Raw genomic sequence first — 14,503 nt, 5'->3', positions numbered from 1 at the left:
TTGGAATTATACATTATTAGTGACTGTAGTCATCTTGCTGTGTAATAAATCTCAAAACCTATTCCTTAAGTCTATCCAAAACTTTGTACCCTTTAGTAAACAACTTCCTGATGTATCCCCCCTCACTCTGGTAATTATCACTCTATTCCTTACTTCTGTTAGTTCAACTTTATTATAGATTCCACATTTCAGTCCTATAAGTGAGATCAGGACATATATGTCTTTGTCTGCCATGCTTATTTCTCTTAGCCTGAAGGACTTCAGAATCTTCCGAGTGACAGGATTTCTCCCCTTTTTAAAGGCTGAGTAATATGAGGTTGAGCATAATATTTTCTTTATTTACTTACTTCTCTGTTGAGAAGTTGACCTCTTATCATGGCTATTGTAAAATGATGCTGCAGTAGACATGGAATGCTGAAATCCTTTGACAATATGATTTCAGTTCCTTTGTAAATATATATCCAAAAATGGAATTACTGGATCATATGGGTAGTTCTATTTTTAGTTTTTGGAGGAGTCACCATATCATTTTTCACAGTAGCTATACTAAAGTTCATTCCTACCAACAATGTACAAGTTCCCCTTTCTTGGCATCTTAATGCTTGATATCTTTTTTTCTTTCCTAAGTTTGTATAAAAACCAATCTAACAGGTGTGAGGAGATATCTCATTGCAGTTTTATTTTGCATTTCCCTAAAGATTAGTGACGCTGTGTATCGGGGGGAAAGCTAGTTTTTAATGCACTTATTGCTGCCTGGGAACTGACTTACATTGTGAGAGGTATGAAGCAATAGGGAAAAACAGAACAACTCTATTCAAGCAAGAGAGAAGATCCTGCACTAAACCTCTGCAGGGCAAATAGGAACTCAGCACCCAAAAAGTTGAATTGTATGGAAACAATAGCACAAGTGAATTAGGTAATGTTGAAGAAGATATCTATAAGAAAGACATAGCTAAAATAGATTTAATGGATTCATACTACTGCCACACATAGTGGAAGTCTCAGGGTTTGTTTGAAGGAAGGAGCAGAAATATTTGCTTTTCATAAATGATTAAAAACTAATGAAAAGGCTAGTTTCTGAGTCACTTTTCATACATTGACATTTAAATTATATTTATATTTAAATTTTAAGTTTAGTCAATGTATGCCATCGTTGAGATAGAACTATGAAAACCCAAATTAGCATAAGCAAAAATTAGATCTCGAGTCATTATTTTTTCTTTAACAAAATAAGTGTATTAAAACCAATAGAGTAAGGTATCATACATACAGATGGTGCTTGAAAATAGTTAAACTTGTTTGGCATGGTGACACATACCAGAAATCCCACTTACTGGGGAAGCCAAGGCAAGAGGATTGCAAGTTTGAGGCCTGCCTTGGCAACTTTGTGACACTCTGTCTCAAAATAAAAAATAAAATAAAAAGAGCCGGGGATGTAGCTCAGTGGTAGAGCACCCCTGTACCATACACACACAAAATGGGTAGATTTATAAAGTTGGACATTATTTTTAAGCAAAAGGAATCCTTGGGTTTTAGAAAATAACAAAGATTGTACCCATATTCAAGACTAATGGTGATGTTTTAGTTATGTTAATTGGAAAGGGTTTATATTGAAAGATAACACAGTTAAATGAAAGGTAGAGCCATAAATTTTGCAAAGTGGTTTTATCCAGTACCATGTCCTTTATTTTGTCACAAATGGTTGGTGGCATATGTGGAGATGACCCCCCAAACTGACTAAGCTGATCAGCAGAGTTATAGAGAGAAAATTGTCAAGAGCCTGCCAGATATCAAGCTCACAGAACCCATGTACAATTGGATACCTAGAGATGGTGTCCTTTGTGTGTGGATCTCTTTCTTTGACACAGGTGCACATCTCCTTACTAAACACCACTTGCACATGCATGTTATGAGTTACCTCCACCACAAACCTGTGGCTTAGATTTTATCATGGTTTCTTAAGGGAAGTAGCAAAAGTCAATTGCTTTTTGCCAACCCAAGCCGCTCCAATTATTGATCCATGTAAGGTACCCTAGATCTTATTCTGTTGACATATTGGTAACTTAAATGAAGGTTTAAAGCATATAACTAATTCAACAAATCATCCCTACTTGGGTAACCACTACACGTTATAGAGATGCACAGCAAATATTTTGATGGTTTTGATAATTAGGAAATGGTTCTGTATAGCTAGAATGAATTTATAAGTGATAAGTACAAATAACAGATTTATAGATATAAAAGAAAGAGAGAGAGAGAGAAAAAAAAAAACATGACCCAGACAAAGCTGTGGGAGAGAGGTGGGAAACTGAGAATTAGAATTGACCTGGGGGTAAGTAACTCTCAAATGCTGCCACTGAGATAAAAATAAAAATTAATGTGACATTGAGATATATTGAAATTAATTTAGACAGGCAAGAAATCCTTGTTCTAAAATAATAGTCATACACTAAGTAGATTGCCATACTTTTGTTTTGATTTCCACACTTTAAAAAGCATGAAAAACAACTAGAGACGAGTGCAAATGAACAGAAAGAAAGTCTAAAACTTCGCTAATTCCCATTTGAGGAAACACTGTAAGATTTGCTTTAATTGAAACTTGAAGAGGATTTTTAAGAAAAAGAAAGGTATTGGGAAATTGTTTCTACCTTGATTTCTTCTTACATGCTTAAATTCGTAAAGAGAATTTGGCTGACAATATTGGCACAAGTGAAATAACCAAAAAGGAATAGAGGCTTTTGAACAGGGCTTCACCTCAGCTTCTCAGTAGTTTAGGATGTGATTCCCCTGCTGTCAATGAAATAAAGCTTACTCTGTAGCTCCACCATTATTCTAATTTTGTGAGGACTGCTGCTGTTTCCTGAGTACCCTGAGCCCTCCTGCTCATCTTCTCTTTGGAATCTAAGTTCCAGGTAGGGCCTTGGGCATTGAGCCCTGCAATTTTGAGCCATCATCTTCTGATTCAAGGATTCCAGTGTTGTGAAGCTTCGTGACTTGTGAAAAGACTCTGGGGAACTCTGACCTCTCAGAAATAGGAATCACCCCATCCACAGACACAGACTTATTTAAAACTTGTTTGTTTATGTGTGTGTGTGTGTGTGTGTGTGTGTGTGAAAGAGAGAGAGAGCGCGCTTTTTGTGTTTTCCTCACCCTTCTGTGTATTCTCCTCTTCCCCTTTGTAACAACTCTGCTCACTAGATGTGTCCTCCTTGCCCAAACCACTCTCCCAGACCCTTATGACTGAGAAAATCCTTAGAAGGGAGTTCATTTTAGCTTTGTCTTCTTGTTGTTGCTTCCATTGAAGGATGTCCTTGTGATCTCATGTTTCTCTTGGGTCCTCTTTAATGACCTAACATCATTTTATGTATGTGACCTAATTTCTTTAAACCATTATTTTGTTTCAGCTTACCAAGGTGGCTTTGGATAAAAGCTCGACAACTGTGGAGACCCAGAACACATCCCTTTCCCCTCCATCCCCAGTAGGAGGGGACAGTAACAGGTGTCTTCAGGAGGAAATGCTCCACCTGAGGGCTGAGATCCACCAGCACTTAGAGGAGAAGAGAAAAGCTGAAGGGGAACTCAAGGAGCTAAAGGCTCAAATTGAGGAAGCGGGATTCTCCTCTGTGTCCCACATCAGGTAGGACATTTTCTCCAGGGAAGGCGAGCCTATAGACCACAAGTCCCTACCACCATAGCCAGGGCCTTGCCTTGCTGCAACCAAGATGTTTGTGTTGCTACATGACTATGGGATCCACATTCCAGGATCCATGCATTGATGTTTCTATGAATTCTTTACAGCAAAGTTAATGGATAATGGTGATCACTTTTGTTATTGATTGGAATGTATAAGGGATCTTCTGCCCCCAAAGTTTAACTGCTGTATGCAGAACCACAGCAGTTCGCAAGATAGGGGTATTTATATGGAAGCCCCTGCTTCTCCAACTCAGTTCCCTGGCAGAAGCAACGAGTAATCAAATCATGGAATAGCAATTTTAATAATCTCTGCTGCTTTATTAACTTGATTAAAATGATAAATATCTGATTCATTGACTAGATTGGCTACTCTGTCTTTAGCAGCTTTTTGTCAAAAGATGCCCAGAGAATATTTTGATATAGGGATAATCCACTTAATCATTCACCACTGAGGACTCTTGTTTAGAGTACAGCTATAAGATGTACAAATTTTAATTCATGTCCTGTGGTTTCCCGGTATATTACACATCACTTAAACTTACTTGAATAACATTAACATTTGAAGAGGACCTTGATATCCAGCCCATTGTCCATGTTTATAGTTAAGAAAACTCAGGCCTAGGAAGTTCTAAGTGACTTACTCAAGATTGTGTAATGGTCCATAGCCAGACCCCTGGCTCCTGGTTTTTAAATCTGCTCCTTTCTTCTGTTATGTATTTTTTCAAATATTTTTTTAAAACTTCAGTGATCATTCTAAATGTTAGTTCTTTCACACTGAATTATAATAATTCTTTAGTTAAGTTCTACTTAAGTTAAAGCACAAGCTTTGCTTAACTTTTGCATGTGTGAATTTAGTTGAGATGTTACAAACAGAACAATTCTTTTTGATTCTACACACCATGCCTACGTATCCTTGTGGATTATTTTCCTTTTTCCTCAGAGTTACTGTTCTGAAACTGATTTTTTCTCTCCACCAGACCTCAAGAAACACTGATGTTGTAGAAGATAGAATCTAATACCTAACTACTCCTTTCAAGATTTTGTTGAGCATGCTTTCATTACTTTGTACTGTGAAAACATTAGTGTTTACCCCAAAATGTAGTTATAATATTAAATATTATTTTCTATATTATATGTGTGTCCCCCTCTCTCCCTCTTTCATCCCAGTTTTGGTAACATCCTGTCCCTTTTTATCCATTGAAAAACTGTCTCATGGATGCTCTGAATTCTATGTCCTAAAGTATTTTCTTCCCTAAATGACACCAGATTAATTCTGCTCGAAGGCCCAAGACTTCAGTATTCTGAGAAATCTAGTTGAGGGACATAGCCAACTACTGATCCTTCAGGCCATGAATTACCATTTTTCTTTGCCTCTTCAAGCTCAGCACTCTCAGTGCTTAAGAATCACCTGTGGAACTTAAGTAAGATTCAAATTCATAGGCCTTAGCTTAAGAGCCTTTTAAACAAGGACCTGGTGGGATTTTGATGTTAATATTCCTCAGGTCTACAGCTAGTTGCAACAGCATCGAATTACTCCTCTGTTGAGGATTCTGAGCTAACCACATCCTGTAATTTCATTAGTATCTACTAATGTTATAATTCTTATTTTTCATAAAAGGTATCATAATTTTTATTTTATCTAAAAGGAAACTGAGACTCCAAGAGGTTAAGTGAATTGCTTTGTGAAAGCCATGGTTTTTTATAGCTTCCATTAAACCCCAGAAAAGGGAGTATTGGGGATAAGGGTAAAGCTAGAATGTCTTGGTGAAAATTAGTTTAGTCAATTTTATTTTGTCGACAATGTGAATGTTTTACACGGCAGGAACCTGTGGAGACCCTGGGATACAGGGCAAACGGTACAGATATGGTTTCTGCTCTCATGAAAGTTATCTCCTATCACATGAGCCAGACATATAGCAAATAATTTTATGTTTATGTTTTATCTAATTAGTATTGTTTCTGTCTTATGTGTTCCTAGATGCCAATTATGGTGGGTTTTTTTTTTTGTTGTTGTTGTTGTTACTGGAGATTGAATTCAGGGGTGCTTACTGAGCCACCACCCCAGCCCTTTTTAATTTTTTTATTAAGGCTGGCTTTGAACTTCCAATCCTCCTGCCTCAGCCCCCCAAGTCACTGGGATTACAGGTGTGAGCCACTGTGCCCAGCTCCTAGATCCCAATTTATCCTTCAGTGGTTTAAAATGGATGATAAATAATAGAACTGTAGAATCCATAATAACAAATTTGTCATAGGCCATTTCCTTCGAATGTTTTACTGAATAGTGTAAGTACCTCTGTGTTTTCCAGAGGTCACTGAGAATTAGAAAACTGGCTATTTGGCCAAGTAAAGAAAAATAGACTGTAGATCTTGATACCGAGATTTTAGTGATTGGCGCTGCCATCAAACAGCTGTTGGAAGTATTTGGTGTGGGGCTGTCTCTCACCCTTCCTAACTCTGGGTATTCCAATGTATAAAATAAAGATGTTGTTGTAGGTTTTTGAGGTTGCTTCATGCCCTGGCATGTCCCTGAGTCTATCATGGACTGAGATGTGGGTAAAAGGGGCTATAAAGAGCTGTGGCCAAGACCAGATCTGTTCTCTGAATGTATATTTTCTGTAGGAATACCATGTTGAGCCTTTGCCTTGAGAATGCAGAGCTGAAAGAGCAGATGGGAGAAGCAATGTCTGATGGATGGGAGATGGAGGAAGACAAGGAGAAAGGCGAGGTGATGGTGGAGACTGTGGTCGCCAAAGGGGATCTAAATGAGAATACCCTTCAGGCTGAGTTCAGAAAGCTCCAGGGAAAACTGAAGAATGCCCACAACATCATCAACCTCCTCAAAGAACACTTGGTACTAAGCAGCAAGGAAGGGAATAATAAACTTACTCCAGAGCTCCTTGCACACTTGACCAGGGAGATTGACAGAATGAACACAAACCTGGTTTGTTCTCCTGGGAAGAACCAATGCCAAGAGGAGGAGTTGACCACAAGGCCTTGCCCCAGACCCCAGAGCCTTGACCTTGGGGCCGCCCTGGCAGTGGATACCCACCAAGTAAGCAAGGGCATGGGTGAAATGAAAAATACTTGGTAAAGATCTGGAGATATCAGTTTTTATCTTAAACTGTCTATCAGGAGGTAATAAAGGAAGGGCAGCTTTGTTCCACAGGGAGGGAGATGGTAATAATAAAAGTACCCATTCAGTTTTAGAAAGGTTTTTACATTATCTCATGAGTATCTCCTAAATTGTTAGTTTTCCAGGTAACATCTCAGCAGTAGCAGTGGGTAATAAGACCTCATCTCTGCCCTTGACATCATACAGTGGGGAAAAATGGCCACAAACCCAGATAATTTTAATAGGATGTAACTGCCATAATAGTGGGATCCATCAGATTTTGAAGCATCCCAAATGGTGTGTAATGACATCTCTTTCTTATCAACTGCTATTTTCATCACACTTCATTACAGGTGTCTGTGATCACAAGGGGTTGTTGGGATTCTCTTAAGGGAATTAGCTTTGCTGAGGATTCAGTCAATGGAGAATACAGAGGATTCTGAGAGAACCACTGAAATAGGAATGCAAGGAGAGCTGAGTGGAGGTTTCTACCTCTTCCCTTCAATCACTGAGCAAACATTTTCTGAGAGCTCTCCTATAGACTTGATTGGCACTCTGCTGTGTGCTATAGATACAGAGATGAATAAAACATTTTAGAAACTCTCTAGGAGCTCTGTCTAAAGCAAGTAACTATTGAATGGTGTGACAAGTACTCTGATAGACACATGAGTATAACCCACAGTGTTAAAAGGGGGAAGTGGCTATCACTGTGTGTGTGAGTAGGGGGGATGGCCTCAGGCTGTCCTGATCCCTGTATTGGTCCCTTTTACAGTTGGATAACCAGTCTCAGGCCCAGGATGGTAGGCCTCAATCAGAATTTAGCCTGCGTGGTTCTACCAAGCACCTGCGCTCTCAGCTGGCTCAGTGCAGACAATGCTATCAAGACCTTCAGGAGAAGCTACTGATCTCAGAAGCCACTGTCTTTGCCCAGGCAAACCAACTGGAGAAGTACAGAGCCATATTTAGTAAGTATTGGAAGCTCACCATCACAGTGTCTTTGTTCTTCCTAAGAAAAGATAGGTCTTGCAGATTTTACTCTTTCCCCCTCCAGTCTCAAAACAAATTCAGTTCTGACCATAGTGCTAGAACTGTGGAAATGGATATTTTACTTCAATTTGAAGATGGCAGAGAAAAAAGGAAGAAAGCAAAGTTTCAAGGTTGCAATGGGCGTATAGGGAGAAAACTCATCTAGGTTTGCTAATTTCTGGTATAGTGAGTAAACTGCCTTCCTCTCTCAGTGTAATTGGTTCTCTTTTATTTTCTTTGTACTATAACAGATTCTTTAAAAATGTATAATAATTATTGGTTTAGATCAGCACTGTCTAATATAACTTTTTTGCAGTGGTAGGAAAGTAGAAAACATATATATATATATATATATATCTGTCTCATATGTCTATTGAACATATAAAATATGGCTAATGAAATTTGGAAATTTTAGGTTTTACTTGATTTTAATTCATTTAATATAAAATAGCCACCTTATTGGCCAATACAGGTCTAGATGTCTTGGGACTCTACATTAGCTCAGCCCCATTTAAACATTTGCTGAACTCCTGTGGATAAAGGACTTGCAAGTTTCACTGCAGCTTCCAGAGATGATAGTATTGAATATCCAACTTACAAGTTTCTAGTCCCAACCTAGGTTGTCAGAAGTGAGATTATCAGTGAAAAACAAGCTCATCCTCAAAGAAATTCTGCCTGGAGCAGATGATTTCTCCTCCTGACCCCAATAAAAAGAACATATATTCCACACTTGATCTGACCTCCCTGCCCCTAAAGGTCAGGGTGTATGCCCCAGAAGTTCAGGGAACATGTGAGAAATTCAGATACTCTGTAATACTTTCTGTTACTTCCTGAGCAGGTGAATCCCTTGTGAAGCAGGATAGCAAGCAGGTCCAGGTGGATCTCCAGGACCTGGGCTATGAGACTTGTGGTCGAAGTGAAAATGAGGCTGAACGTGAGGAGACCACCAGCCCTGGTAAGATCATAGGGTATAGGACTCACCTGCCTGCCCCAGGGTCAGCTGTCACATTTGGTTGCCATTCTAGAACCACTGGAACAGGAATGCAAGGAGGGCTGAGTGGAGGTTTCTATCTCTTCCCTTCAATCACTGAGCAAACATTTTCTGAGAGCATTCCTATAAAGAGAGCTATATGCATTCCTCTTCCAGTGGTCCTAGGCTATTCCCATACCTTATTGATTAGTAGGGGTTGGGAAGTTGTGATTGAAAGGGACCCAGGACCAGAAAAGGACAGGAAATGTGGAGAACTCTGCTTCAAAATGAGTCTGAATATGAGTTTCACCTTCTATAATTAACTTTTAGCATACTTCTCTTAAGAAAATAACATTCTATCCATATCACTATTATAGAAAAAAATACCAAGGACTACTTATGAAAGAAGGGAATAGATGAGCTCTTGGGGTTATGTAAGCAATACATTTTAAAAAAATATTTTGTTTTGCCTTATAAAAGACAATAGTCATGGGGCCCCTACCTAATTAATACTGAGAAAAGGAGAAAAACACTTTCCATCTCTTTTCCCTTGAGGCAGAGTAGTGTGGCAGTTAAGAGCAGAAATCCTGGGGCAAGCCTAGTTGGTTCAAATTTCAGTTTATGAATTTCTCTGTGCTTCGGTTTCCTCAACTGCTAAAACAGTTATTTAATAAAACTACTATCATTATTAAATGGCTATTTAATAAAGGCCCAAGTTAATGTCATACTTAAGAGGCAGCAATGTGTATGGGACGTACACATGACATTGGAGGATTTGAATTATGGCTTTGCCATGTGCTAGTCTGAATGATCTAGAGCTAGTTAGTTTATTTCTGAGTCAGTAAAATGGAAGGCGTCCATACCTAACTTGCAGGGCTGTTGGGAGGATATAAAATATTAGGTTTGAATACTGGTACAGAACCAGGTTGAATTGAGTACTGCTTCAATTTTGCTCCACTAATTATTATTCCTATGGCCAAACCTATTCCCTGAAAAGGGAATGACCACAGTAGCATGTCCAGTCTATATTCAGGAAGATGTCTTTGTCTCTGTCTTTCAGAATGTGAGGAGCACAACAGCCTCAGGGACATGGTACTCATGGAAGGGCTGTGCTCTGAACAAGGGCGCATGGGCCCAGCCCTCACTCACCCTCCTGGGAAGAAGCCTTCAGAGAGCCGGCTAGGGAAGCAGGAAGAGTCCCAGGCATATGGAAAGTCAGAAAACATCTCTGTTCTACAAAAGGACATTAAAGATCTAAAAGCCCAGCTGCAGAATGCCAACAAGGTCATTCAGAACCTCAAGAGCCGTGTCCGGTCTCTCTCGGTTACAAGTGATTATTCATCTAGTCTGGAAAGACCCCGGAAGCTAAGGGCTGGTGGCACCCTTGAGGGATCTTCACCCCATAGTGTCACTGATGAGGATGAGGGGTGGCTGTCTGATGGCACTGGGGCCTTCTACCCTCCAGGCCTTCAGGCCAAAAAGGATCTGGAGAGTCTTGTCCAGAGAGTATCCCAGCTGGAGGCTCAGCTCCCAAAAACCGGAATAGAAGGGAAGCTGGCCGAGGAGCTGAGATCAGCCTCGTGGCCTGGGTAAGGAGTGCACTATTTGATTGATGATGTCTAAGTTTGTGCTTGGAATTGAGTGACCTAAGTAGTCTGAATGAAGAACATATCATCATAGTAAGAAGGCACTTATTTAAGTGGTGGTAAGTCTGAGAAGATACTTATTATCAGCTATCATTAGTACATTGTATGGTGGCCCAGTGTCTGGGAGATACCAGGTTGCTGGGATTTTCTATTAGGGATATATTTAAAGTATCTGTCTATCTACTGAAATCTATCTAGTATGAGATAGTAGAAAGCTAGATTCAGATACCTGGGTTTAACTCCTAGCTTTGTCACCTATTAGTTGTACAATTTGCCTAACTTTTCTGAACCTATTTGATTACCTATTAAATGAGGATAATAAGAGAGGCCAACTCAAAGGATGGTTAGTAGCTTTCAGTGAATTAATGCAAGTGCTTAAAATAGTGTCTGACATGCATTAAGCTCAGTGCTATTTGCATAATTGTTATTGTTTCTGAAACTTCATTTTGAAAAACACTGGATGGACATCCATCTTGGTATCTGTCATACTTACCTATTGCTAAATAATCACTTTACAACATAGTAGCTTTATCATTTCTCATGGTTTTGTGGGTTTACCGGGCTCAGCAGGGCCCCTGGGTGGCTGCCATCAAATGGTAGCTAAGGTTGGAATAATCAGAAAGACTTCACTGGGCTGGACACAATTTCTTTATCTACATGTCTAGTGAGTCAGTGCTCTCTGTCTTCTCTTTCTCCACAGGGCTTCTTATTGTCCAGGGCTTTCCTTCTGTCTTTGGCTTCTCATAGTGTGGTGTTCTCAGAGTGCTTTCTTTGTGAAAGCTGAGATCTCAGGCAGGAAGTAAAAGTTGCCAAGTCAGTTAAGAGTTAGTCCCAGAATTGGCACAATGTTACTTCCACTGTATTATCTTGGTTAAAATTGTCATAGAGCCTTCCAAGATTTAAGAAGGTAGAGAATAACCTCTAAATGCTGATGAAGAAGTGGCAAAGCCATATTGTACCAGAGCATATGGGACTGGAGGTCGTATAATGGCCATCTTTGTAAATTACAGTCTGTCACAGTATCGTAGCATAGAAGAAATAAAAGACATGGAAAGTCCTATGTAACTTAGGATTAAGTGATTTTAAGTGTTTATTGACTATCTGTTGTGAGCCTACATTATACTGGTGCTGTATGAGATGTACCATATGGTATTGTCTTTACTTTCACAGAATTTATGATTTAGTTTTGGACATATGGCTAATATATATAAAACAGTTGAAGAACAGTGGCATACTAATTTTTTATGCAGTATTTTCTCAGAATAGTATTTATTCTTAAATACCTCCTATGGATTATATGAATTTCTCTTGGGGGAGTTCCTTAGGTATATCCTATATCCTCTTTGAAATCTCTAAGGAAGCCCCTATAACTTTAATTCATTTTTTCCCATTCATTCATTCTCATTCATATTCTTTCTCTCTCTCTCTCTCTCTCTCTCTCTCTCTCTCTCTCTCTTCTCTTTCCTGTAGAAAATATGATTCCCTGATTCAGGATCAGGCCCGAGAACTATCCTACCTACGGCAAAAAATACGAGAAGGGAGGGGTATTTGTTATCTTCTCACCCAGCATGCAAAAGATACAGTCAAATCTTTTGAGGATCTCCTAAGGAGCAATGATATTGACTACTACCTGGGTCAGTGCTTCCGGGAGCAACTTGCCCAGGGAAGTCAGCTGACTGAGAGACTTACCAGCAAACTCAGCACCAGTAAGTAGGCCATGGGACTTTGGAATACTCTCAGTCACTCTCACAGTTCAGGCCCAGGTAACCACCACACCTCCACTGCACAATTTTATCCCAGGGTCCAATTTTACTTCATCTCCTGTGGGCCATTACAGGATCATGACTGGCTAGCAAGGAGTACCAAGAGGAACATACAGGGTTGGAGATGCATGGTTACAACTGCAGAGAATTCATCACATATTGAATGTGACCTTTCAGGCAGGAGGTAGCATCCATCTAATGTTAAAGAGAGAGGGAGATGAAAGGGCCCTGTTACAATGAAGAGTCCTGAATTAAGAACTGAAAGATGCAAGTTCATCCTAGGTGCTGCCATCAACCTGCTTTGAACAAATTACTTTTCCTTTTGTCATCTGTTTCTTAACTGATTGCATAGTATTTTATATATATATATATATATGTATATATATGTATATGTATATGTATGTATGTATTTCAAATATAAATAAAGCCATTTGGGACATAATGAAGGCAGTGGCTATGGTAGTTCAAGGGATATGTTGGTTATTATAGAACCTGTTACATAGAATTTCCTAGGATTATAGCAGGCTCAGACTTGGGGGACAAACCAGTCCTTCTACTGGTGACAGGTGCAAAGGTGGAACAGGGCTGTCATTTCCTCAGAGACAAGAGTAGGTTCTACATGAGAGCAGTAATGGGACACATAGCTGTGTATTTGGGAGGAAGTCTATGGCAGGACATAAAGGCTGGAGTATTTGAGAGGGCACCTAGAGGTATCTTGTGATCAAGGAGGCAAAAGATATTTTGAAGTTTTGCCATGATTTAAGGCAGACAAAGTCACAATGGTTAGGGAAGGTCTGCCTAGCAAACTCAGTTGAGTCTGCCACCTCACTTCTACAAAGACACAACTGAGGTCCTCAAAATAATTATTCTGGACACACATGTAGAGTAATCACTATTCTGTGTCTGAATAGGCCCCTGAGTTTATGATGTGTGAAATGAGATCTATTTAATTTCTTACTATTTCTTTCTGAATTTGGTTTGCAGAGGATCATAAAAATGAGAAAGAACAAGCTGAACTTGAGCCACTGGCCCTCAGGTAATTCAGAAAATAATCTTATAAAGGCATCTGAACTAGGGCCCAAGGGGTCAAATGTGCTACAACTTCATAAATTGGGGGGGGAAGCTGAATGTAATCAATTAATTTATTCACTGAACATCTTAACATTATTTTTAACCAAATCCTTTCTTCCCTTTTGATGTAATTCCATGGACACATTAATTCTCTAAGCTTCGTAACTTAGAATTAGCATGACTTACAAGTGAACTAAATAGGTTTCAGGAGTCTTCTCACCTTTCCCAGGGGCCTTCCCTGCTTTCCCCCTGTGTATTTAATGACCAGGGTAAGCTTTTTACAAGGTTGGCTTGCCCTAAGTTAGATTGACAGCTTGCTTAATGGCCACCCAATTTTCTTGGAGAAGAAGGAGTCATAATACCGTGTCTAGTGAAAGAGGCCCAGTGAAAGAGGCTGGACGCCCTGGGAAGCCACAATGCCTCAGGAACCATTTTTTAATGTGTCACTTCTTATAATGCTCTATAAGATATGTGCTAAGGGTAAAGTTATAGCCACTAGTTTGAGCTGTCTGTGTTACAACTGTGCCTCAAAATAACTGTGGTGTCAAGGTATTTGGGTTTTTATTTCTAATCTATCACAGACATTTCAATCAACTAGATGATTCGACCTAACGTAGTTTTAGATGTTGGGACAATGTTTTTTCAATGCTTTTAAATGCTCAATTTCAATTTTACACTGGTCTTATTGGAGATAAGAAACAGTCCTTGGGCTGCAGTTGTTCAGAGATCATATCATACCTAGATAACTGTCTCCTCAGGTCCTGAGCATACTATGTGGCCAGTGTGCTGGGTAACTATTATTCACTCTTCATCTGTCTCCTACCTGCCCTCCAGCCTCAATTAGAAATGAGTTATTTCAATTGTGCTATGCAAAATGGTCCCCCTGGCTTATGTGACTTTTTCTCATATGCCTTAGTCAGGACTTGCTGGACTGTGTGAACTTGGTTTCACCTTTGTCTACCTCTCTTCCCACCAGGCTCAGCAGGGAGCTGCAGGAGAAGGAAAAAGTGATTGAAGTCCTGCAGGCCAAGCTGGATGCCCGGTCTCTTTCGCCCCCCAGCAGCCATGCCTTGTCTGACTTCCACCGTTCTCCCAGCAGCACCTCCTTCTTATCTGATGAGCTGGAAGCCTGCTCTGACATGGACATAGCCAGCGAGTATACACACTGTGAAGAGAAGAAAGCTTCACCTGGTCACTCAGGTAGTCTCTACTTTCTGAGAGG

At 39.8% G+C, this 14,503-nt stretch overlaps 1 protein-coding gene across 38 annotated transcripts in view; it reads left to right on the top strand.

Moving 5' to 3' along the window:
* Pde4dipp2 (myomegalin) overlaps positions 1–14,503 on the top strand; it is a 220,159-nt gene that overhangs the window by 185,259 nt on the left and 20,397 nt on the right. For 23 of the 38 annotated variants that reach the window (XM_048815056.1, XM_048815051.1, XM_048815063.1 and 20 more), the window contains 8 exons: positions 3,405–3,637; positions 6,313–6,745; positions 7,578–7,770; positions 8,667–8,786; positions 9,862–10,390; positions 11,918–12,153; positions 13,195–13,246; positions 14,258–14,481. In XM_048815056.1, the coding sequence (XP_048671013.1) occupies positions 3,405–3,637; positions 6,313–6,745; positions 7,578–7,770; positions 8,667–8,786; positions 9,862–10,390; positions 11,918–12,153; positions 13,195–13,246; positions 14,258–14,481 (2,020 nt within the window). The remainder of the gene's footprint in view (positions 1–3,404; positions 3,638–6,312; positions 6,746–7,577; positions 7,771–8,666; positions 8,787–9,861; positions 10,391–11,917; positions 12,154–13,194; positions 13,247–14,257; positions 14,482–14,503) is intronic. The other 15 variants (XM_048815040.1, XM_048815068.1, XM_048815052.1 and 12 more) reach the window with 1 other exon arrangement.

This window comes from Marmota marmota, unplaced genomic scaffold (assembly GCF_001458135.2).
Source record: "Marmota marmota marmota unplaced genomic scaffold, marMar, whole genome shotgun sequence".
Lineage (NCBI taxonomy): Eukaryota > Metazoa > Chordata > Mammalia > Rodentia > Sciuridae > Marmota > Marmota marmota.
The sequence above is the reverse complement of the archived record's forward strand: the minus strand, read 5'-3'. Positions and strand labels throughout refer to the sequence as shown.